The following is a 23,017-nucleotide window of genomic DNA, read 5'->3' as shown; positions in this document are numbered from 1 at the left end:
ATATAAAAGTATAAAAGATGCGATACCGTTATGGAGTCTGAACATTTTATCTTGTGTGGTCTCGTTTACCTTGAACTTTTTTTGCCGTAAATATGGTCAGTGTTAGATGCCGATTAAGAGACTTGCCCTTGAGTTCATATTAAAACGAAATAAATTTACATGTTACAAATCCAGACAATAATCTATCTTACAAAGAGATACCTAAACCATTCGAAGATGCCACTGCATTTCGTTAATTACAATTGGTTAACTGTGAAGTTATTCTTGCGACGCGTTTTCTCTCTCTCTCCTTTCTCTCTCTTTGCGATATATAAAAGTTTCTCAAATATAATATACACTTATCGATAAATGTAGATGCTATAAATAATAAATGCCGATAGATCATATATAGAGTGATGTTAGATTAATATAGTACTTTTCTAAAACAGAAAAATAAGAAGCACAAAAGTGTATAAATAAAAGAATATAATAAATAAAATATTCAATGTACAAATTTAATTACAAAAAAGTATCATCCGAATATTATTGCCTTAATCGAGACAATTTATTGATTAAATGATATTCTTTTGATGTTCGGGGACGGATTACACGCGAAATAAAAGTATTTGAAATCTTTACCATACTATTTTTTTAAGCAAAGAAATTGACAAGGCCGAATCTACAATAGATAATATGTAGTAAGCTTTAAGTCATAAGAAATTAATTAATTATTTTTCATTCAATTCAATTATTCTTCTTACATTCAACTCTAATTAATATCTTATGGCTTAAGACTTACTACATTTATCATAGATTCAGTCTAATAGTAACATACATTTTTACTGTACAGTGCTCAAATAAAATTAATCAATAAAATTAATTTGTATATTTTATCTAATAAATGTTTTTCTCTGTGAGATTTATTACGATTACAAACACATATGCAATTAAAATATATATATATTTGCGAGCATTATATCACCGGTTCGTTCCCCAATATATTTCATTTTATGCAAAAGCATAAATGCTGCATAGTATATTCATAAATAGTAATACAATAAACATATACATTGATCAAGTAAGTATGATAAATATACTGCTCTAAACTTTCCTGCTATAAATTTCGCACAATATGGAACTATCGGTTGCTAAAAATTAATAAAAAAAGGAAAGAGAGAATAAAATATACATATGTATATTATTTAACGTATGCATATCTGCACATAAAAATAAAGTCAATCTGAGAGATTAGAGGAAACCTTTTAGTCCGTTCTATTGTTAAAGTATCAAATATATTCTATAGAAAAAATATTGATATAAAAAATTAAATGTCTCGTATTTCCTCTCATATATCTATAATCATTTCGTTAGTTTTATCCAGTATTTACTTAAAATTCCGTTTTTATATCAAAAAATAAAAACGATTTTTTTTCATATTTAACATGATTTGTGATTATATCGAATAAAGCTGCTAAGCTGCTCAGTTGTCTTTAAAATGGACTTTAATACATACTTAATTTTCTTTAGTCCTTCTCTATGATACTTTCATATTAAGAATAGAACAAAAGTCTTTTATAAATTTCTCGCTGCCTCATTCCCATGTACAGTATAATTATGCTATGCATGTATCATATCGCATTATCAGCACCGTTTCAAAGATATATTCCATCTCTCTTAGAACGGAATATACTTCGATAAGCGGGTAGAAACAAATGGCTCGACAAACACGTCGAATTAGGCTTATACGGCACGTATGGATCCGTGCATGTCCGTAATTTGGTGATGTTACTCGTGAAAAATCAACGAGAACCACTTATTCTTAATGTAGGCATCCCGGAAATGCAGTGAATAAAATGTTTTACATTGGCACTCAGATTACTGAAGAGACTTATTACACAAATCATCACACAATTATCGCGAGGCAGCTGTGTTCGTTGGATAAAAAAGAATCACATATATTCTTACGCCCTATTAAGCTTTAAGTACTTTTATATCTTTTTTATATAATTTTTACTATTTGATAGTAAAATTAAAATACGTAGCAATCTTTTTGTAAATTCTATAAAAAATAAATGCGTAAAAAATATAAGTAACGTAAAACAATGATTAAAATGCAAATTGGCAGAAAAACACGGGCACTTGGAAGGACACTTGCGCTTTTTTTTTTCTTTTTTTAGAGACTTTATGTCGCAAGCATTTTTTCATGCTACTGATAATATGGAAAAGGTTCATAAAAATCTAAAATATGTGCAAATATACATTTTGCAGATTTGAAGTAGATGATATGTGTTGCGAATTTACAAGGAAAATAGCTGTTATATGGAGGTTTTCGAATATTTTGTAGGCATTAAAATAGCTACGATTATTAAGATAGTGAGAAACTCCGGCAGTTACAATGAGATCTATTACCGAAAACCAGGTTAAAGAAAAATACTTTTGCAAGCGAATGTCACGTGGAATGTTGCGTGCGTTTTTTTCAACCGGCCCTCATGAATACTGCATCAACGGAGCAAACAATAAACGTATGCTACCAAATTAATAAATATATATGTAACAACAGTAATAGAGCAATAAATGTTACGCTAGTATAGCAGTATTAGTCTCCTTCTCATTAATGTATAATGAGAAAACAACACAGTGATAATATAGGCAGATAAATATATTATCGATTTTCTTTTCTTTCGCCTCTTATACTTTGCTGTTAATCGACGCGTTTGTGAGAAGTACGAGCTGTTCGGAGAGCTGCCCTACCGTCACCTGCAATACTGCTTGTTTCTCTTCTAACGCGGCGACCTTGTTGAAGCAATTTAAATTAATATCGCGTGTTCTCGCGTGCATGCAATATACTGACATGAAAATAGTCTATGAATTTAATAGTCTATGAATTATCTTAATATTTACCCTTTCCAAAAGCTTGCTGTAGAGAGCATATGGGACGTAGGCCGGTTGTCCGGATGATGCACCAGGACTATGGTCAGCGTGCGGGCTTGTATCAGTTCTAGGACTTTTATCTTTCTGTTTGTTATCATCATTATCGATATCCGGTTTGTTAACGGAATCCGCATTTCCTTGCGTCATTAATCTATCAAACAATGAAACGATACTTGTCATGTATACATTTGCATATTCGTGGAATAAATGAAAGATTTTGTTAAAAAATTGATATATACCGTGAGAAATTTCGTTCCTTTTTGACTTCCGTCTTATCGACTCGATCAGCGGCGGTTTTCCTCCTTTCCATCTGGTTCATTTTTAATTCCTCGACCTTCAAATAAATATATAATGTTAATAATAATAAAACAGTGATCTCTTGTAGCTTTTTGTTATTTTATATTAAATATGATATATTACCCATGGTGCTTTTCTCCTGGCTTTTATAGCAAGTCCGTCCGTTTCCTCATCCGGTATTTGTTCCAGCATTGTTTCAGTGCGTCCATTAGACAAGTTATCTTCCTACAAATTATAAAAATATAATTAAAAAATTGATATTTTTCTACAAGTTAATAAATAAAATTAATATTATTTTAATACCAAAATAGTGCTGGGAACAGAAGGGAGTGCTGGAGGCGTCGAGGATGCGCTTACGCTGGTGGATTCAGCCGCATGATGGCGCAGACGTTGCGACGAAGGCGGACGTCGCCGAGGTGCTTTAGCACGAGAAGCTGTCAAATGCGAAAGCGGTGCACCCTCTCCTCGTTCTACGCCGTCCAATTCCTCACGACATTCAGAAGTGGCACTTGTGTTGCCAATACCGTTATTATTCCCCACATCGCTCACGAAACGCTTCAGGCTTGATATAATCGAATGGCTGCCGGCCGCTTTCTTATCACCACCTCCACTTCCGGTAGCTGTCAACGATGACGTTGGTACGGAGGTGGACGACGATGTCGATAGGCTCTTTTTAGTGGTGGTATCTATGGCGGGGAAATGATCTAACAGAACATGAAATTATATTATTATATACATTATATACATTATATGAAATAGAAATGTCACTCTGATGTCACAAAGACATTAGTATGTATATTATGTTATCTTACCTGATATATTACTCGAATGTACATTCCTGCTGTCCAGACTTTTTCTAACGTGTGCTTTCTCAATTTTCTTTAATTGGTGCGAATGTCTAGCACTTGATTTTGTATTAAGTGATGTTATTTCATGCCATTGGGATTCTTGTTCCTGGGATTCATTCTTCATGCCAATGATGTCGACAAAATTATCAGGGAATAAACCCACTTGTCCTCTTAATTCTCCTTTCCACCAACCCTATAAATCATTATTTATATTGAATATTAGATTTTTAGCAATTTTTATCCACATCTTATTGTATCCATTAATTCATTAATATTGATCAGACTAATCTCAAACCTTGTCTGGTGCGTCCTTGGATAAAAGTGTAATTATATCTCCCTCAACCAGGGTAAGTTCGTCTTCATTAGCAGCCTCATAAGGGAAGAGTACTCTACACATTTCTTTCTTGTCTCGCTCTTTGTGCCTCTCTTGTTCTTCAGGAGCAGGTGGAGAGACAAAGTTTGAAGGAAATACACCAATTCTGCCTTTGAGACGACCTCTCCACCATCCTTCTTCCACCTCTCCTAAGAATTCTATCGAGTCTTGCGGCACTAAAGTTAGCTCATCCTCGTTACAAGGTTCATAACTAAAGAGAACCTTACAGAAACGTCTACCAGATCCGTTTCTCAATGTAACTTCCTCAGACTTTATATTATTTACAGTCTCGCTGCTGCTGCCGCTAGTTTCATTACCAGTTGTGGAAGAGGCCAGTACCTATATACGTTGGATATTTTCCATCAAGATAACATACAATAGAAATGATAAGCACGCGATTCAACGTGTAATACCTTAACAAAATTATCAGGAAACATGCCGCGCTTGTCCCTCAGGGTACCCTCCCACCATCCGCCGAGCATCACCTTAATCCCGGTGATGATGTCACCCTTCTTCAACGTCAACTCATCGTCCTCTTGAGCGACATAATTATATTCCACTATCGCCTCCATGCTCGAAAACGGCACGAATTATATCTATGGACAAACAGAGCACCCTTGCCTCACCATACGACGAGTTTGATCGGATTCGTTGCCGATGTCGCGGCACGGTCGACCGACGCGAGAAGAGAAACGATTCTCGGCGAAAGTCGAGTCGAGGAACTGTGTACGAGAGTTCGCGTGAAAAAAGCAGGTCGCACGCGAGGGAACCTAACACACGTACATGCCTATGTATCTACGTACGAGTTACGACGCAATGTGCGTTCACGTCGTATCGTCGATGAGTTTCTATGCTGACAGATCCGAATCCAGGATTTCGCGTACGCGCACGCATCGTAATGCAACGCAACGCAACGCGATGCGAACGCGCGGTTCGGCCGCGTGGATCTTGGAACTTAGGCGGATCCCGAATACGGCTGACAGCTCCTCGTATCTGTCACCTCGGCGGCCATCTTGGGCTCGAGCGGGGGGGCGCTCTGCGGGAAGCGCACGCGCGCCACCTGTCGTGGAAACCGTAAACTAAGGATTAGGCCGCCATATTGGATGGAAGTATTGCGTAGATTGCGTGTCGCGAAACACGGTGCGCGATTTTTGCAAATTCGAGAAGAATTCGTGGCTTAATTTTTGCAGTGAAATAGTGTTCTTTGTGACTCGAGATTCGTTGGTGTAAAGCTCGTTCGAAATTTAAAGGGAGAATTTGATTCCGGAGGAATTTCCACTTTCAATCGTACGTAACTAAATTCCCGGTGTTTGAACAACCAGATTATTTAAACGTCTTCAAGCGCTTGCGCGAGACGCGCCTCTCGCTCATCTGGGAGACGCAAAACGCATTCCCGTTTGAATGGATGCGTAATCGTAATGCGTGTCACGACGTAAAACACGCACGTGCTTCAAGCTTCATCGGTTCAAGGATGCGTAAGTATCGTATGCATATTACCATCATATTGCAAACATGTTTGGAATAACCTTGCGTAATGTCTGATTGGTAGTTTAAAAGATGTTCGAAGAGAAGAAATGATCTTTTCTCTCGCAAATAAAGTGCACGCTCGTTTTTAAATTTTTCGATTCTGTCTCTTGTTATCGATTATTATGGCGTCTCATTTAATTTCTCCTTATTAATACATAACAATTTCGACAATTTCGCGTGACTATTTTCACACGTATATTTACAGACGTAATTTGTGAACGTGATGATCCGCTAACTTCAACTTGTCAACGTGACAATGCACGCACAATCAAACTTGATCTACATTCGGAGAAAGAAACCACCGGTGACACAATGCGTACACGTACCTGTCAACGAGGACAGAAACGTTCCAACTTTCTGATGCGTATCGGTGTGCGATTCAACGTGAGCACTCAGCTGGAAAATGGTGTCTTCTCTATCTTTTCGAATCGCTGATTCATCGCGGTAATTGCTCATGTCTTATCGCCAAAGATTATCATGTATTGGCAACGCACGATGAATACGAAGTATTTCGATAGATCGCAATGTATACAGTTATGGATTCGTATAACACACTTGGAAAGAATATAAAAACTTAATTTTCTTCCTTATTTTTCTGAAATTTCATTAATCCTCGTTTGTATCTTTAATTACTTATTCTACTTTAATGATAGATATTGATAAACAAGAGGATTAAATTTTAATATTTCTGTTTTTTTAATGCCGCGTCTCACTGATTATTTTTCCGTTGTTATAAAGAGAAAACGCACATATCGTAGGTAAAAAGTGTGTATTTTTATTTATATTATTGATTCAGACATCGAGTTGAACAAGTTGTCTCTACAAACTTAAAAACTTATACACTTACACATTTAGATAATCGATCGCGAAGGTGGAATTAAATTACGTAACATGATGCTTGTTATTGAGGGTGAAGTGACGTAATGACAAATCAAATTAATAAGAGAGTGCAATGAGAGGCTCATATGATATAAATAAAAAAACACAAGGCAATAAAGGCAAAGAACCCTAGACACAGATAGAAGTATGTGAAAGAATTTTTTATCAAATTATAAATTGTATTAACAATGTACAAGTATTAAAAATATACACAACTCTTCACATATTACAAATTTCCAATACAAAATATTATTGTGACAAACGTTTCGATCTCATACACCTTTGTATCACTCTGAACATTATTTGTGTTGCGATCTGGACCATTCTTTTCAAAATGTACTTTATACTGCTTTTCATTTTTTTTGATATAAATTCCTCTTATTTTAAAAATTTTTCAATTGAACTTGTCGACATTGAAAAGGATTTGGATGAGGTCGAAACGTTTGTCACAATATTTTTGTATTGGAAATTTGTAATGTGCAAAGAGTTGTGTGTATATAACTGTATATTTTTGATACAATTTATAATTTGATTAACAATTTTTTCACACTTCCACCTGTGTCTAGAGCTCTTTGCCTTTATTGCTTTGTATTTTTGACAAATAAAGTGTTGTAAAAGCTGTATCGTTATGTCATACGTTTAACATCTTCGCCATTATTTCCTCCCTGATCGGGCAAAGCGTTTCTTCGTGCTTGAAAATCTTTCATCATCTTATGTAAACAAATTATGTATTGTATAAAATAAAGAAATTAGGCTTCTAATTTAATTAAATTCAAGCATGATATAGCAAGTTCCAAGACGTTTTATGGTAAAGAGCGTCTTATGTTGTAAAACATATTGAAAAATTTGGCAACCAGAACTATTTGCCCGATCAATCCTATATCTCTATCTCTACATATCTAACAGAGTTTGTAACAAAAACATAGCTGATTCCTATCGAGAAACTTTCATCGTATCGTTGAAAATCGCAAAATCGTTGAAAATCGAGAGCTACGAATATTTGCAGAGCCGTAACTAGAATATAAAATAAAAAATTCAAGATGTATAATTATATAATTGTATAATCTAAAAATTTGTAAAACTCAATTCTTTCGAAATTCGTACAGACATTGAGAAATTATAAATCTAAACAAAACAAAAATCTGCGCGAATACTAGGAAAGGATTCCGAATCTGAAAAACGAGGGAATAAATAATAAAATATAATTACATTTGCGATGTAAAATAAAACACTAGTTACAGCGCTGCATGCGTGGGCACATACGTGGCAGGCATCAACTAAGTTGTATAAAAAATTCTCTTCCGAGAGACTTTCAGCCAAAGACCAGCTTCGGTTGAGAAATCAAGCGCTTCGATAAAGGCAAACGAACCAGCGTCCCTTAAAAAAATTCATACAAGCGACCCTGCCGTCCACGTGGGCGACACTGTGTTTTGCAAATTGACTTCCTTTTTTTTACTATTATTTCCTTCCCATATTTCTCGCGAGAAAAAAATACCCATACATTTGCATATTAATCGAAACCCAATAACCGAATGCGATTTTACGCAGTTGATTTTACAGCAATCTATTATTTATGTTAAAAATTTATTTGTCTTTCTTTTTCTTTTTTGCATCGCTTTCGACTAAAGAAATACATTTTCTTTCAGATGGATCGAGAATAATGTCGAGAGAAATGTACGGGAACTTTCTCCTCGCCACAGACGGCGAACAAAAATTAACGACAATCCTGACAAATCACGCGCGCATCTAAAAAAGGTGAGTTGACCAGAATTAGAGCTCATTCAACATCCTGATTTTTCTCTAATCGTATCTAATTTTGGCTAATTCAAGGTTTCCCAAACTTAAAAAAATTATATATTGGTCCATTAGGCAACAAAAATATAGATATTTATTTATTTAAAATATATTTATCTCAAATATATTATTTATTTCAAACTTTCACGCGATTGAGTTAATATATTTAAACTTTTGTCAATTGTTCGATAGCTACATTCTCAGTTATTTGAAAGAAATTTGAAGTTGTAATAGTTTTTTTTTGTGAAAAATGGCAAAAATATTTTAATTTTATCATTTTTTAATGCAATTACAAAAGTTGTAGAAAATAAACATTAAAAAATTCAATTCTCATCGATATTTAGTTTGGGAAACCGTGCGCTAATTAAAAGGCGCGCATGCTGCTTAGCAGGCAAGATAATTGAATTCCGTAGTGTTTTTTATACAAATATGCCGCGATTTATAAATATATAAAAGCAACAAATATATATACTATCGTGTATATATATATAATATAATATATATATATTTTTAGTATATATCGTCTTGCAAATAGTACAAAGCCTATGCCATAACTATTACGTTTACGATACGACTGAAAAAAAAAAAACAAATCGTGTTGTGTCGATCACTAATTCGCTAACGAGCGTTAATTCGCGAAGTAATCTCATCTTTTCGTCAGCATCATCACTGCGATGTCGATCGATCGCGACAGACACAATGCACTTCTCGTCGAGTGCATGCGCTCTTTAGACTCGATCAACTATTGTGATGCAATTCGCAAACGTGCCAGCAAGCGTGCGAAAAGCGCGAAAATCTGGGTTTTCGCAAAGTTTCAGCTGGCGTTCTTTAATACTGCATCGCCAAAACGGTATATCGTTAGTAATATATAGTACGGGATTGCCACTCGCAATGCAATTTCGAATTGCAACGAACGTGTGAGTGCTGCTATGAAATTGGCGGTGATGTGTAATGATTGTTGTGTACATGAATAAAAAGATCACAGTGATGAAAATCGCGGTTCGCGGTTCGCTATAAGAGACGAGAGACTTGATTTTTGAGACTATACAAAAAAAAATGAAAAAAAGAACATTGCAAAAAAGTATCCATCGATTCTCGTGTGATCCCAAGAGTGCAAACTCCTCAGAGATATTACTGAAGTGAGACTTAATTGGAACTTCGGTCGAGGAGCACCAATATCGTCTTATAATTACCAACTCATAATTTCCGACCGATCGTAAAGCGATTTCGCGTACAACATCTCGTATAATATATCTTCATTTTCTTTCCTCGCGTTCTTTATCCTTCTTCTTAATCATTGATAGGCACAATAAAGGCTTTTGTCTTTCTGTCAGTGTAAACGAGAAATAGTAGAATAATAAAAGTGATCAATCATCAAAAGATCAAGAACAATTTCTACGTTTGTTAAAAAAGATTGTGCGCTTCTCTGTATCATAATAAACACTGATAACTTTATAAACAATATAAAAATAAAATTAAAAAAGTTAAGCCGGATTTTAAATAAAAAAATTCTAATAATTAAGTTTTCCGTCTCCCGTTAAAACAATTATATATGTCATTATATATATATCTAATATATATTCTTAATTATATACTATATTTCGGCAAATTTTTATCCGATTAATCCTTCAATTTGACTATAACGCAAGTTCAATAAATGTATCTTACAAGTATAAGAAAGTCACGAAAAACGGGTAAATCTAAAATCGAGAAATTTGATAATCGATTGCTTGTATGTATTTATATAAAACAGCTCTCTCTCTCGATCTCTTTGAAATTATAAGATTCTGTCAATTTAATCGTGCGCGAATATAATTTACGCTCCATATACGTATTGTAACAGTGTGTTATATGGCAGCTAATCTAATCTTTCGCGGCCTTAATCTTCGCGTCTGGCTGCACATATGGCCTATGAAAAATGCTATTAAGTGCTCCTCCTTTATTTTTTCATACTCAAACAGGATTGGTGCTCCGACATTCTCTGTAGCAGAATATTATTGCATTGCTGAAAAAATGCCATTCATCGAACATAAGATATATTCGCCGAAAAAATGTGCTCCATTATCAAAACGGATCGATTAAGCGTGGTTTATCATGTACGTGTATATCGATATGAAAGGGGTTTGATATACAGATGTCAAGTGCTCTTGTCGATATCGATTTGACCTCGTTTCGAGATTTTATTTCATTATCTAAAAATATCGTTAATGAACACACGAATAGAAATAACACGGCGATTTTTCAAATATAAATAGCACACTCTTACGCTATATTATTTTTAATTAAGGCAGAAAGAGAGAGATAGAGAGAGAACAATTTTTCTTTATAAACATAAAAATAATTAATTTTATTTTTTCTTAAAAAAAGTTCAATAATGCAATAAATTCTCTGGAATACTTTTGTGTGATTAAACATAATATTAAAGTAAAATATATCAGAATATACTTCTTTCCTCCAAGATTCGTGTTTTTACTTTCAAGTTTATTATTGCCAACGTGAAATATCTTTATAATTTTGAGATTAGGTCAAAATTTAGATTTTTATTATTTAAGTTTAATTCTTCTTAAAATCTTTTTGAAGTATATATTATTCAAAGAAGTTATATTTACATGCTTGAGAGAGAAAGTGATATATATATATATTAAAATGCATGCTATTCTTCTTCTAATTTGCTTGTCAATATTTGCTATATATATATATGACGTACAAAGAAGCACCTACTTTGCGAATTTTGGCATCTGTGCATCAAATGATCCCGACATAATCGCGCAAGTCCTTCCGTAAAGAAAGAGTCCTGGTCCTCGTCAAGAGACAACAGTGGTAATCGCAAGTCTCATATAATAGTAGTCGTTTTCAGACAGTAATCACAATACGCTTGATGATGTCTTTTTCACGTAGACATGCTAATGATACGTTGATTACTGCAAAAATGTGTAACATCGCCTTAGTAGCATCGAGAGGAAGTTCTTTTTTAATTAGGCCTTATCGATACGTCAAGTAAATCTAATCGAACATTTTTAAATTGCCTGATATTCGACTCTTCGCGTTTGATCTACAAAAATTTAACATCGAAATTATGTTCGTCAACGAAATCTTCGAATCTCTTAATTCTCTTAGATTTTCTTCATAATGCTCTAGAAGCTAATCTTTTCCCTTCCAGCTGATTTTTCTCGCGACATGTCACTTTCGAATTTACGCCAAAGATCACATTGATTTGTTTATAGATTAACCGATGAAATCCGATTATCAATCAGATCGTTCGTCCTCGCATTCCTCGACGATGCGTTCAAGCATTCCGATTTAGCGAGTTTTGCCGAGTCTTTATATTCGCGCGAGCGTGACTCATATCTCTATAAGTAAACATCTACGACGTATAATCGCATATCATAGATAAACTTTGCAGCAACTTCGGAAATGTGGCTCGAACTTAACTGTAATGTATATGTATGTGTGTACGTGTCCGAATGATTTAGAGCGACTGAGAGCGAATGACGTCTCGTGATGTCTCGTGCGGATTGTGACGATGATCTGCGATTGATCCACGATCGCAGTGGATCATCCGTTTCGTTCTGTCATCGCGTTGCATTAACGTCATTATTCGGCTCTCGGCGTGTAATAGAAGGTGCAGAGTTTACGAGATAATATCTATAATATCCGTTGCGATTATTGCAAGATGGTGTGATAGTATCGTGAACAATTTACCCGAGCAGTTTGCCTACGCAAGGTATACAGACACCAATCTCGCGTCCAGGTCGAGCTCCTTTCGACGACTGATCGTTGGTCGCGTTGCGTGTGTACAGGTAGAAAGCAACGTCCCTTTTCGTACACAATACGAACGAAACCTAACGCTACGCATCCGGGTTTAATACCTGGTTGCCGTCGAAGTCTCCAATCGAATAGACTTTCGATGATTATCCGAACTAACAGGTGCATCTCCAGGCGTCACCCTGCTGAGACGGTGACTGCGCCTTTATAATACTGTCTGCGCCTTCTCTCTCAGAAGCTTCGAACAGACTGGCCTGCAACAATGGCAATTGTTCATCCTACTTAGAAAGAAAAGTTCAGCCTCGTTAAATAATCTTGTGCCGTTGGAATTTTCTCTATTGTATATATGCAGGATGTTTCTTAATAAGTGCGAAAAATTTTAGGCGATGATTCTTTGTCGAAAATTATGGGGAGTTTTTCATATAAAGATATATTTCTACATTCCTTCCTGTGAAGTTATACTCTTCCAAAAATGGGAGTAAAAATTAGGTTTTTATTTTTTTCGCAAATTTCGAACAAGTTAAAGAAATGGAATTAAATGGATACTTTCTCCTAGTAAAAAGGAGATATTTATTAAAGGGATATTTATTAATATTTTTTTCAGCTTTCCATATTGTTATAAAGGGATGACTAGCAACCTCTATTCAATTTTTTATTAAAATTTTTTAAATATTTATATGAAAAACCCCCCTTAATTTTTGACAAAGGATCATTTCCTAAAATTTGTTGCATTTATTAAAAAACACTTTGTATATATGTATATCTCAAAAACTATTTTTATATTTAAATCTCTTATATTTAAAAATAAAATAAGTACTATTAATATATATGTGATGATAATATAATCATAATTTAATTAATACTAAAAATTAGTTTCTTTAAAAATATTTTGATATCATAACAGCGGTAGTAGAGAAGATTCTTTAATTAGAATAACAAATAAAGTCGTCGACAAATCTTACTCGGCGGCCCCGTTGCTCCCGTATTCTTCTGGCTAGAGTGAGAAAAGCTTCCTCGATATTGATATTCTCTTTACACGATACCTCGAAGAAAGGCATATCGAAATTTTCAGCGATCTTCTGGCCTCTCTCAGCATCCACAGCGCGATGCGCGGTCGCATCGCACTTATTCGCTGCCAAAACTTTTACTACGTCTGGTGACGCATTCTATCGAGATAAACAAAATGGAATTGCTTATGATTCACGCTTCCATATGTATGATAATTCTGTTGCATACAAATAACTTTGAATCATCGATTAAAGAAACATTCTTTCCGTGAAATCTACAGCGGTCTCTTTGTAGACTTTACAAACTTCAGATATTTTTATTAGAAATCAACTAACTCTCTGTAATATTGCATGTATTTGCAGCTTAATTTATCAACCACGAGATTTTGATTTCTCCATTTTAAATATATTTTTGCAGTTTATTTAAGTAATATTTTAGTATTTTTATTTCTTTTCTGAATGATTCAATTCTCTTCTTAAATTTTTTGAAGATTATTTAAGAATTAATACAACGCGCATTTATTCTTGGTCGCGTAATATTCTATTTTTAGATTTGATTTCGATTTCTTACTTCTTGAATATTTCGCAGCCAATAAGACAGATGGTTGAAACTCTCCAAACTAGTGACATCGTACATCAAAAGAATACCCATAGCGCCACGATAATATGCCGTTGTTAAAGTTCGAAATCTTTCTTGGCCGGCGGTATCCCTTCAAAAAAAAGATACATTCACAGCCATATGTATTATCTGCTATTATACTTTACATCTTCGTCTCTATATAATATTTCGTTTTACATGCAGATTATGATTTATGAAGCTCGAAGAACAAAATAGAATTGTCTAATCAAGATTTGTTTCTTTATTGATTTCTAAACATGTATTAGTGCCAGTTGTGATTAATTATTTATCGAGTACTCGCGAAGGGTATCGATTAGATACTCACCAAATTTGTAATTTAATTGGCGTTCCGTCTAGGTTAATGATTTTTTGTTTGAAATCGATACCTGCAGACACATTTATCATTTACATCTATTGTTATAATATAATACTTTTTTTATATATTATTCGTATAATATAATACTTTCAAAGCGTTTAGAAATTGAGCAAATTCTAATGTTTAAATAAAACGAGGTATTGCAATATCACCTCAATTATGTTTGCAGCATAAAACTAGAGATGTTATCGCTAATTAGACGGCTATCATGGCAATTTACACGCAAGAATTTCACATGTTCTTTGCGTGCAAGTAGTATAATTAAAACTTTATTGCTTTTAATGGATAATCAACTCCAAGAACTGAACTTTAGTAAATAAATATTTTTTAACAAATAAAAATAAATCTTCGCAGTGCTATGATTATGATAATCTATATCGTGAAGATTGTGCATGTGTATCGCGCAGATATACAATCGAAATTTAAAATTAGAAAGATGCATCATAAGATCGGGGCGAATAATCAGCTGATTGATGTTGATTTAATATATATATATATTTTTTTTTCTTTTTTTTTGCGAAATAAATATACCATATCAATTAACAAATAGATTTAAATTTAAACAATACTATTATATCGCGATGAAAATAGTGTCTTCTAGAAACGAAAACGATATTAATTTACATATTGAAGATATCTAATCTATCATTACATTATTATAAAAATGCAGCTATGCAAATTAAGACAATTATATTTAAGAAATAAATTGAGGGACTTTCTCTCTTGCACTTGTATATTTTTCCTGATAATGTGTAAGATGTGTCGAGTATATATGTGACCTCACCGTAATAGCTGACAGTTAATTAACGACTACCTGTGTCAACGATATACAGAATGCTTATACTCGCTCATCGTACTCGAAATGAAATTAAACCGGGTGACTTATTTGTTCCAGGAAAAGGCAGTTAAAGACTTGATTCTAAACGTGTCACGGCGATCATCTAACAATGAGCCAGCCGAAACGACCTGAGTCACGACCCGCGCAACTTGAAGATGGTCAGTAGCCAGGTAAGTGATTTATTACCAGATTACTTGCGAATGATATCTCACCTATCGTCGAGATGTAAGTGTCGTAGTACCGTTCGTCGCAATAACGATGCACGATGCATGTCTTGCCGACATTCGAGTCGCCCAACACTAGGACCTTGTACGTGGCTGCAAAATCCAACGCCATGTTTGCCGCGGTGGTCTCGGGTGGTTTTGAACTGTTGTTGGGTCGACAACAGAGTCGTCGGCCGGGGGTTGCTCTTGGCGGACGCGCTGCTCCCGAGGGGGATGGAGGATCGATTCGAGGCCTGCGCTTTAGTCCCCTCGCAGCGGGTGTTAAAGGTGCTCTCACATCGTGTAACTTTTCGTAGCTCATGCGCGACTTTAAGAAGGTCACACACCCGCAAATGCATCGAACGCGCAAGCACAGGATGTATGTATACAGATGTATAAAAGTTACGCGTGTATATATCGATATATAGATGTGTCCGTTTTTATGTATGTATACAGGGTGTTTCTAAACCTATGTCATAGATTTTAAGGACGTATTCTAGGGGTCAAAATAAGAAAAAAAGTTCTTATAAACATGAGTCCAAAAATGCTTTCCCTCCGAGTTATAGCGCCCTAAAGTTGGAAAAAATCGTTAAATATATTGTAGCTCTCGGAGACTTTTTCACAGAACGTTGAAATTTTGCACAGCGTAATAATTAATAGTGACTTTCATTTTTTCAATACATTTTGCAATTTTTTCCATTAACTTTAGGGGACTATAATTCGGAAGGAAAGCATTTTTGGACCCATGTTTTTTTTCTTATTTTGACTCCTAGAATACGCCCTAAAATCTCTAACATAGGTTTAGAAACACCCTGTATACACAGCGCGTGAACATAAAGTCGAGAAACGACGAGGACTATTGGAAGCAATATGCACCTAAAGCCATATACGTGCAACATGTAGAGAAGGCGAAGAGACTTTCTTTCCTATTTTTTTTTTTGGCGTTTCTTTCGAATATCTCGTCCGAGTCTTTCTCATGCATAATAAATCCTCGCGGAATTCGATGGAAAAGAGTCAGGATTCAAGGCTCCGTGAATTTGTAAACATGTAATTGCGAGGGTGTCAGAAATAATTAGGCAATTTGGAAATTAGGCCGCTTTATTGTATTTTCATTATTATTAATCAGATCACCATATTTTTGCTGAATTCGTCGAGTATTTTTGCGCCACTTTCATTTCTCTCTCGGTTTTTTTTTTCATATTCGATAACAAAATACTATCAGAATCAAATTCTTAAATTAACAATTGTTAGACCACTTAACACAATTGTTTACTCTATACGTCGTAATACTATTTTGTCTTTTTTTTTTAACAAGACGAGATTTATATTAATTTTATGTACGCTACAATTATACGTCTTTCTAGAAGTAGATAAACTGTCAAAACGTATCTACTCAAACATATCTACTCAGATATTTTTCGGGAATTACTTTGTCGAAATATATCCTACGATAAAAATTATCCTAATATCTTACGATAAATACGCTACAATAATAAAATTAGTTTTGATGCTTTGGTTGATGTAAGCTGCGCTCGTTAATCGGTTACATTACCCATCAGGACATATATATCTGCTGCATAAATAGCATTGCACGTACGATTGCATCAAAGATTTCACTATAGAAATCGAAGAAAATGTATTTCTAATTATCAGATTAAAAAATTAACATGTTCTGAATTACGTTAGAAAATCAACATTCGCAAATTAAATTATGATCTATAATTTCTTTTTTCTAAATCCATATTTTTAAAGCATACCGTATTTTTCTCTTTCTTTCTGAGTATTTGCCGTTAAAATACGCACAAACTGCTTCTGCTCGCAATTATTTATCGCCATAGTTAACAATAATCATATAAATAATATATTATGTGTAGGCACTTTATAAGCATTGTAATTTCTATGAGAATTAGGACACTAATTTTGGTTAGCATTGCTTGTACAAATCTTGTCTGTCAAGATATATATATGCATATATAACGTCTTGTTTATATAAATTATCTACGTGATATGTCCGCAATATACAATACTTAAATCTAGAATAACTTTAGACGTTATCGTTTGCAGTCTATAACGTATCCTAAATTTTGATGATTCCAATATCAACAAAGTTTTCAGCTACATTTAGTATGGTTTCTTTCGCTCGCAAATCTCGTATAAAGACTTGCTAGAAACTTAAGTAATTAATTTATCATAAATACATATAAATATTTCATAAATAAAAAATCGAGTTGTATAAAGAGTTGTATAAATACAACAGTAAGGTACACAATAGAACAATGACAGAGCATGATAACTTAAAAAAAAAGGCACGTAACTCAAGCTCAGTCAAATCGTTCTCAGAACACATTAACAATAATACTATCACGGGAAGTTCGTAATATTAATAAAAGGTATCGTGTTGCAATCTGTGATAACAATCTTATCGCAAAGGACGAAAAGATTTGGTGTTTATATTAGACCGAGTCAGACGTTTCACGGAATTCCACTTTCAGGAAGAACATAGTAAATTAATAAAGCCATTCTTATATCCAGAAATAATGGATTAAGTAAAAATTGTCACATCGCGTGACACCTACGCTCTTCTCAATTATCACCGGATTATAATAAAAATGACCAAATGCATAATCCGATTACAACGATACTTGACATGTATGCTAAAGAATTGGGAAGATGAATATTATAGACGCTCTCCCATTTAATCATCCACAATGGAACGGCGACGTGGAGAATATCCGGAATCATGAACCCCAGATCGCGTATGACCTTTATATAAGACGCTTGTTATATGAGACGTTTCTCTCATATTTCATAATTATTTGTGGATTTTTACCTGGTGTGCGTGGCCCTCTCCTCTGACGACATTCACGAAGAACTGATCCCATCCACCGGCCATAATATGCAAAAGAGCTATTGCGGCTATACCGAATGCTTTTCTGTGAGTTATAGCATTTTTTTTATCCGCCAAATGAACGACCCAGGCAGTGGATATCAACTCGGTGACGGAAAAGAACAATTGATGGTACCACTGGGAGTAGAAATCATCATTCCAGTAATTAATGTAAACCCACCATGAATAATAATTGGAGAATAGAGCGGTCGAAAAGAGAAGCATCATGGACTGTCTGAGTCTCTGTTTAATGGCTAATCTTGCCAAGTGTTTCATTGTTTCGTAAAAAGCAATCACTCCGATGACTACAAGCATCCATATTTTCAGCATATTTGAGGTGGCATTGAAGTACATATGCTTGTAAGGAGCGATACCAGATTCATATGAGCCTGCAACAATAAAGTTATATGTATAATTTGTGATTTCTATAAAATATTCAAAAAATATTCATAGAATAATTACAAAACTTTGTACCTTTAAATACAGTATCCCAGCATGAACAAGAGCAATATCGCTTATCTACAACTCTTGAATAATCTTGCCAGAAATAATATAGGGTTGCGATCTGCAATGGTGGGATTGTTAGAGGCCCCATAATGCCCACAAATCTTGAGCCACATGTTGCAATGTTTTTGCACATGACACGTTTTAACATTTTTAATATAGCCATTTTTCTTGATTGAGAGGTATAGAGAATGAGTAGAAGATAGATGCTTAAAAAAAGTTATTTCATGAATTAAAATTATCTCCCTTATCAAGTATATTGCTGCTTTGTAGTAGGTAATGGTGTTATGTTACGTTGTGGATTAACTCTTGAATATTCAAAGATATAACACAAGAGTACTTTAACAATAACTAAGAAAATATACAATTCTGTATTCTGTATAAATAATTCTCTATAAATAACTACATATAACTCTCACTTGAAAAACCTTATCATTATTTTTACTTTATATAAATATGATATCTGTTATAAATTATATTGTTTCTAATTATATTTTAAATTCTTCAGATTAACCAAGTCTTTAAGTATCGAACACCAAATAACAAATAAACGAAACAGTTAACACATATTTATTTTAACAACACGTATTTATTTCACACACAATGCGCGCATTATTATTCGCGCAAACTGATGTGAATTTTGGATTCTTTGGCTGTTACGTCATCGCGATTACTCGTGTTTATTTAGGCGGTAACTAGCTGCACGAGCAACCGTCGTCTCGGTGGGAACACTTTCAACTTTACATGTCAATGAAGTCGATCTACAACTTTACGAGCGGACTCTTTAACCAAGAATGGACGATCTCGTACTCATAAACAGCTGTCTCTTATACCAGCGCCATCTGCGTACGTTAAGTTGCTGTCAGAAGCTTTGTTGTGAATGGCAAGAAGTAATTGATAAAGTCCGACTGCAGATTCATGTTTAGTGCTATATTTTTATTACGTGAATATCACATTAAATTTCAAAATTTTCGAAAAGTATATATTAACATGTTTATAAGAAATTTCTTTGGGGATTGAATTAAAGATAAAAATTATGAATTAAAGACAAAATTTCATTCATTCTGAATTCCTAAAATATCGACAATTGTTAACTCAGCATTCTTATGTAATTAGTGAATTTTGTATGATTTCTTTATTATTTCTTGTTTTGATTTTCCATCATTATTTTTAATGCTAACTAATTATTTGAAAATTATTAAACATTATTTATTAAAAATTATCGATGTCATGTGAATGTTGTTACAATTGGTTACACAGTTTAGACTTTTGCTTAACCTGAAACGTCCACCTTTGTACCTGAATTTCATAAAAGATTTCTTGTAAGGATGTGAAAATATAATGATTTATTGAAGAATGTATAAATAAAAATGATTTTATATATATATATATATATATATATATATATATATAATATAATATAATATAATATTTCTCACAGTTATTATATTCACAATCTACTTTCTTAAACTTTTAACAGATATTTTCAATCATTTCCAATATTTAAATATAAAAATGCCACAAAAATACGAAACTAAAAGCTTCCGATTGTGTCGGTGTTGCTATAAATGGCGTTGTCAATGTTTGATACCACGAAGAAAGAAACCACATCCGCCTTTTAACAGTGGATCGAAGTTGAACGACAATCTGGGTTTGCATCCCAAATTAACATCATTTGCAACAACGTCGCCAGCTGTGGGTTCTTATAATCCTCGGCCAATTGATCGCAAATCCGGAGCTATTAGGTAAAGGTAGAATTTAATTTATTTTACGAGATACACTAGACAAAATTATTCTTTTGAAAATCAAAAAAAAGAAGAGAAATATTGCAGTTGGAAAAGACAACAAGAAACGAAAGAGTTCTCTGCCACGATGGGTGGCAGATTGACGAAAAAAATCGCGACCGAAAAGAAATTGATTAGGACCAGTCGTGGACCTGGAAGTCATGAGATAATTCGTTGGCCAGAAAATATTTTGGAAGCACCTTGTAAGAGTTTGCAAAGGGATGTCGCTTTTGGTACCGTTCCGCAATTTGAACCGAGTTATAAATCTACAACACCTGGTCCAGGTCAATAAAAGTATTCTTTTAGAAATCGAATTATCGCAGGATTAAAAAATAAATTTCCTTTAAGATATGTTTCTATCTTTATATAAGAGATAAAATGATATATTAAAATAAAATTATATATATAATTATAAAATGATATATTAAAATAAAATTATTTGAATTTTGATTAGCAATCATCTCATGTTAATATGATTGTCAGTTTCTTTTTTCAAGTGATAGCGTTTTTTTTTTGTAATTTTTGTTCATTTTTTCGATTCCCTTGAAGGATACATACTTCGAACGCACAATCCTTATTATTATTTGGACCAGAAGAGACTGAAAGGTTATTCTTGTATACCTTCTTTTGAATTTGATGGTCTGATGTCTAGATTCCGAGAAACTAAAAGAAGTTGGTCTCTACCTTGTAATAGGTAAAAAGAAGAGAATCGTTAAATGTAATAGCATTCTTTTAAACTATGTTTCTCCCGTATTTCTCTAAGATTTTTAAGATTGCAAAAGAATCTATTTTCGTATAACAGGTATAGTGTAAAACATCCGGATTCACTACAAACTTTTCTCGAAAAAGTCACGAGCAAAAGAGGTCCTTACGATCTCTTTACAGGTATTCGATAATACTTTTCTAAAGTTTATAAATTAATAAATATAGTGTATGAATTAATTTTTTTATGATTTCCTTTGCTTTACAAATAGCATAGATGTAATTTGAAAAATCATATTATCGATATATATGTTATTTTATATTTATATCTTTTCTTAAAAAATATATTTATATATTTAAAAATTATTAAAATTATAAAATTATAAAATATAAAAGCAACTGGAAAAATTTAATTATATCAAATATAAAATAAACTTTAAATTATTTGAGGACCGAGAGATGAGACTACTATCAAAGGATATTGGACGTATCCGAAATCAGAGGATTATGGGGATTGGCCACGGAAATTGCCAGATGAAATGGAAAAACTTTCGAACAAATGCAATTATTTTAAAGGAAAATGGTCTATGAATCCTAGGTATTAGAATAAGCCATAAAAATGAAAAAGATTAAGATATGGATAAAAATGTATTCTAATTACAACTTACATATACAATATTTAATAGGAGAAAAATCTAAATCTCAAATAAAAAATATTCTCTTAAAGATTCACAAAAAAACCGGTTGCAAGGATAATATTACAAGACATCAACATGTGTTACAAGGATCCCAATGAACCAGGACCTGGTCATTACGATCCTCGAACGCCGCGAAAACCGAGTACACTCAAAAGATATCCTTTCGATAGCAACATAGAATATGTACGACCTCTTCCGCCAAGTGATATTCGTCCTGGACCAGGGAGATATAAGATTCAACAAGATTATCATATAAAAGGATATGGATGGACATGCGTTTTTAAAAGCAAAGTGCCTAGAACGATCGGCGCTTTTATTCCGCCGTTGTATAGCGATTTTTAATAAATATTGCAGACATAATAATACAAAACATATATTATCGAAAATTTTTTAATATATATGAAATATTTATATATAAAATATATATAAAATTTCTGGTTTCTTAATATAAAATTTAATAGAAGAGAATTTAATTACATGTTGAATTATAAACAAAATCAAAATATATTTATGAAATTATATCAATATAAAATTTTACTATAAATTAATTATCGGTCGTCGTTGGTGAGAATCGTTTTGATGTAAAATCTAGATGGATCGCGATAATAGTAACCTGTCCGTGATGAGGCCAAGGATTGCTCTTTACGCTAATTTAAAGATCCAACAATTCCATTATGGATCAGCTGGAACGATGTATCGATTCGTCGTTTTTCCTTCGATTCGTCGTTTTTCCTTCGATGGTGTTCCTCGTAGCGAGGAGAGAAGCGCGAGATTTCGTGCCAGTTGGAAAATGGTAACAGGAGAGAACCCCTCGAGATAATGATGCACCTAGTGATTATCTCGACTGCACCGAATGCATAATTCATACGTATGCTACTGAACTTTGAACCGGCCTCACCGGGCACATCCTCCATGCACGTAATTGTATTTGACCGTTTTTCAGCGACCGCCTCTTTCATTTAAACTCTTACCGCACACGTCAGTCGTTTGTTGTGGAACGCCCCGG

General features: G+C 33.8%; 5 protein-coding genes across 7 annotated transcripts in view; 2 read left to right on the top strand and 3 right to left on the bottom strand.

Annotated features, from left to right (window-relative positions):
* Window positions 1-2,042: 2,042 nt before the first annotated feature.
* On the bottom strand, window positions 2,043-5,453 carry LOC105251124 (SH3 domain-containing kinase-binding protein 1). Its single transcript, XM_011257669.2, has 8 exons — window positions 4,842-5,453; window positions 4,351-4,767; window positions 4,020-4,248; window positions 3,511-3,911; window positions 3,331-3,432; window positions 3,150-3,244; window positions 2,881-3,061; window positions 2,043-2,772 (listed from the first exon to the last, which is right to left on the bottom strand). Exons 1-8 carry the CDS (start codon window positions 4,998-5,000, stop codon window positions 2,668-2,670), a joined length of 1,689 nt encoding a protein of 562 aa, XP_011255971.1. The 5' UTR covers window positions 5,001-5,453; the 3' UTR covers window positions 2,043-2,667.
* Window positions 4,974-16,086, bottom strand: LOC105251123 (ras-related protein Rab-8A). 2 transcript variants are annotated; one of them, XR_889181.2, is made up of 6 exons: window positions 15,446-16,086; window positions 14,345-14,405; window positions 13,972-14,110; window positions 13,356-13,559; window positions 12,498-12,647; window positions 4,974-5,024 (listed from the first exon to the last, which is right to left on the bottom strand). XR_889181.2 is itself a non-coding variant. In XM_011257668.3 (5 exons), exons 1-5 carry the CDS (start codon window positions 15,756-15,758, stop codon window positions 12,549-12,551), a joined length of 816 nt encoding a protein of 271 aa, XP_011255970.1. In that variant the 5' UTR covers window positions 15,759-16,086; the 3' UTR covers window positions 11,257-12,548. The 2 variants fall into 2 exon arrangements, 1 of the variants encoding a protein (XP_011255970.1); XM_011257668.3 differs by lacking the exon at window positions 4,974-5,024 and having other exon boundaries at window positions 11,257-12,647.
* The window catches only part of LOC105251120 (protein gooseberry), a 64,552-nt gene continuing 47,067 nt past the window's right edge, over window positions 5,533-23,017 (top strand). Inside the window, exons 1-4 of one of the 2 annotated variants that reach the window (XM_020027468.2) lie at window positions 5,533-5,903; window positions 6,161-6,399; window positions 8,481-8,589; window positions 15,291-15,403. The gene's annotated coding sequence lies outside the window, so the exon portion shown is untranslated. The remainder of the gene's footprint in view (window positions 5,904-6,160; window positions 6,400-8,480; window positions 8,590-15,290; window positions 15,404-23,017) is intronic. The other variant, XM_011257666.3, reaches the window with a different exon arrangement.
* LOC105251121 lies at window positions 16,134-18,993 on the bottom strand. The gene is made up of 3 exons (XM_011257667.3): window positions 18,798-18,993; window positions 18,267-18,712; window positions 16,134-18,199 (listed from the first exon to the last, which is right to left on the bottom strand). The coding sequence occupies exons 1-3, from the start codon at window positions 18,991-18,993 to the stop codon at window positions 18,035-18,037; spliced, it is 807 nt and encodes a 268-aa protein (XP_011255969.1). The 3' UTR covers window positions 16,134-18,034.
* Window positions 20,353-22,353, top strand: LOC105251137 (lymphocyte expansion molecule). The gene is made up of 6 exons (XM_011257705.2): window positions 20,353-20,572; window positions 20,660-20,895; window positions 21,161-21,305; window positions 21,414-21,496; window positions 21,764-21,911; window positions 22,041-22,353. The coding sequence occupies exons 2-6, from the start codon at window positions 20,700-20,702 to the stop codon at window positions 22,351-22,353; spliced, it is 885 nt and encodes a 294-aa protein (XP_011256007.2). The 5' UTR covers window positions 20,353-20,572; window positions 20,660-20,699.

This window comes from Camponotus floridanus, unplaced genomic scaffold (assembly GCF_003227725.1).
Source record: "Camponotus floridanus strain SB8 unplaced genomic scaffold, Cflo_v7.5 scaffold144, whole genome shotgun sequence".
Classification (NCBI taxonomy): Eukaryota; Metazoa; Arthropoda; class Insecta; order Hymenoptera; family Formicidae; genus Camponotus; species Camponotus floridanus.
Note: the sequence above shows the minus strand (reverse complement) of the source record. Positions and strands in the feature narration are given on the sequence as shown.

What these genes read in the sequence shown, in the direction of transcription:
- LOC105251124 (XM_011257669.2), bottom strand. Translation starts at nt 5,000, where the DNA reads ATGGAGGCGATAGTGGAATATAATTATGTCGCTCAAGAGGACGATGAG. An exon ending in TTCCTGATAATTTTGTTAAG is followed by an intron (nt 4,768 to 4,841) that starts GTATTACACGTT and finishes CAACGTATATAG; the next exon opens with GTACTGGCCTCTTCCACAAC. An exon ending in ACAGCAAGCTTTTGGAAAGG is followed by an intron (nt 2,773 to 2,880) that starts GTAAATATTAAG and finishes TGCTTCAACAAG; the next exon opens with GTCGCCGCGTTAGAAGAGAA.
- LOC105251121 (XM_011257667.3), bottom strand. Translation starts at nt 18,993, where the DNA reads ATGGCTATATTAAAAATGTTAAAACGTGTCATGTGCAAAAACATTGCA. An exon ending in CTGGGATACTGTATTTAAAG is followed by an intron (nt 18,713 to 18,797) that starts GTACAAAGTTTT and finishes TTATTGTTGCAG; the next exon opens with GCTCATATGAATCTGGTATC. An exon ending in GAGAGGGCCACGCACACCAG is followed by an intron (nt 18,200 to 18,266) that starts GTAAAAATCCAC and finishes TCTTATATAAAG; the next exon opens with GTCATACGCGATCTGGGGTT.
- LOC105251123 (XM_011257668.3), bottom strand. Translation starts at nt 15,758, where the DNA reads ATGAGCTACGAAAAGTTACACGATGTGAGAGCACCTTTAACACCCGCT. An exon ending in CCAATTAAATTACAAATTTG is followed by an intron (nt 14,111 to 14,344) that starts GTGAGTATCTAA and finishes TTTTTTTTGAAG; the next exon opens with GGATACCGCCGGCCAAGAAA. An exon ending in GGGAGCAACGGGGCCGCCGA is followed by an intron (nt 12,648 to 13,355) that starts GTAAGATTTGTC and finishes CCATTGTTGCAG; the next exon opens with GCCAGTCTGTTCGAAGCTTC.
- LOC105251137 (XM_011257705.2), top strand. Translation starts at nt 20,700, where the DNA reads ATGGGTGGCAGATTGACGAAAAAAATCGCGACCGAAAAGAAATTGATT. An exon ending in ATCTACAACACCTGGTCCAG is followed by an intron (nt 20,896 to 21,160) that starts GTCAATAAAAGT and finishes ATTCCCTTGAAG; the next exon opens with GATACATACTTCGAACGCAC. An exon ending in TCCTTACGATCTCTTTACAG is followed by an intron (nt 21,497 to 21,763) that starts GTATTCGATAAT and finishes AAATTATTTGAG; the next exon opens with GACCGAGAGATGAGACTACT.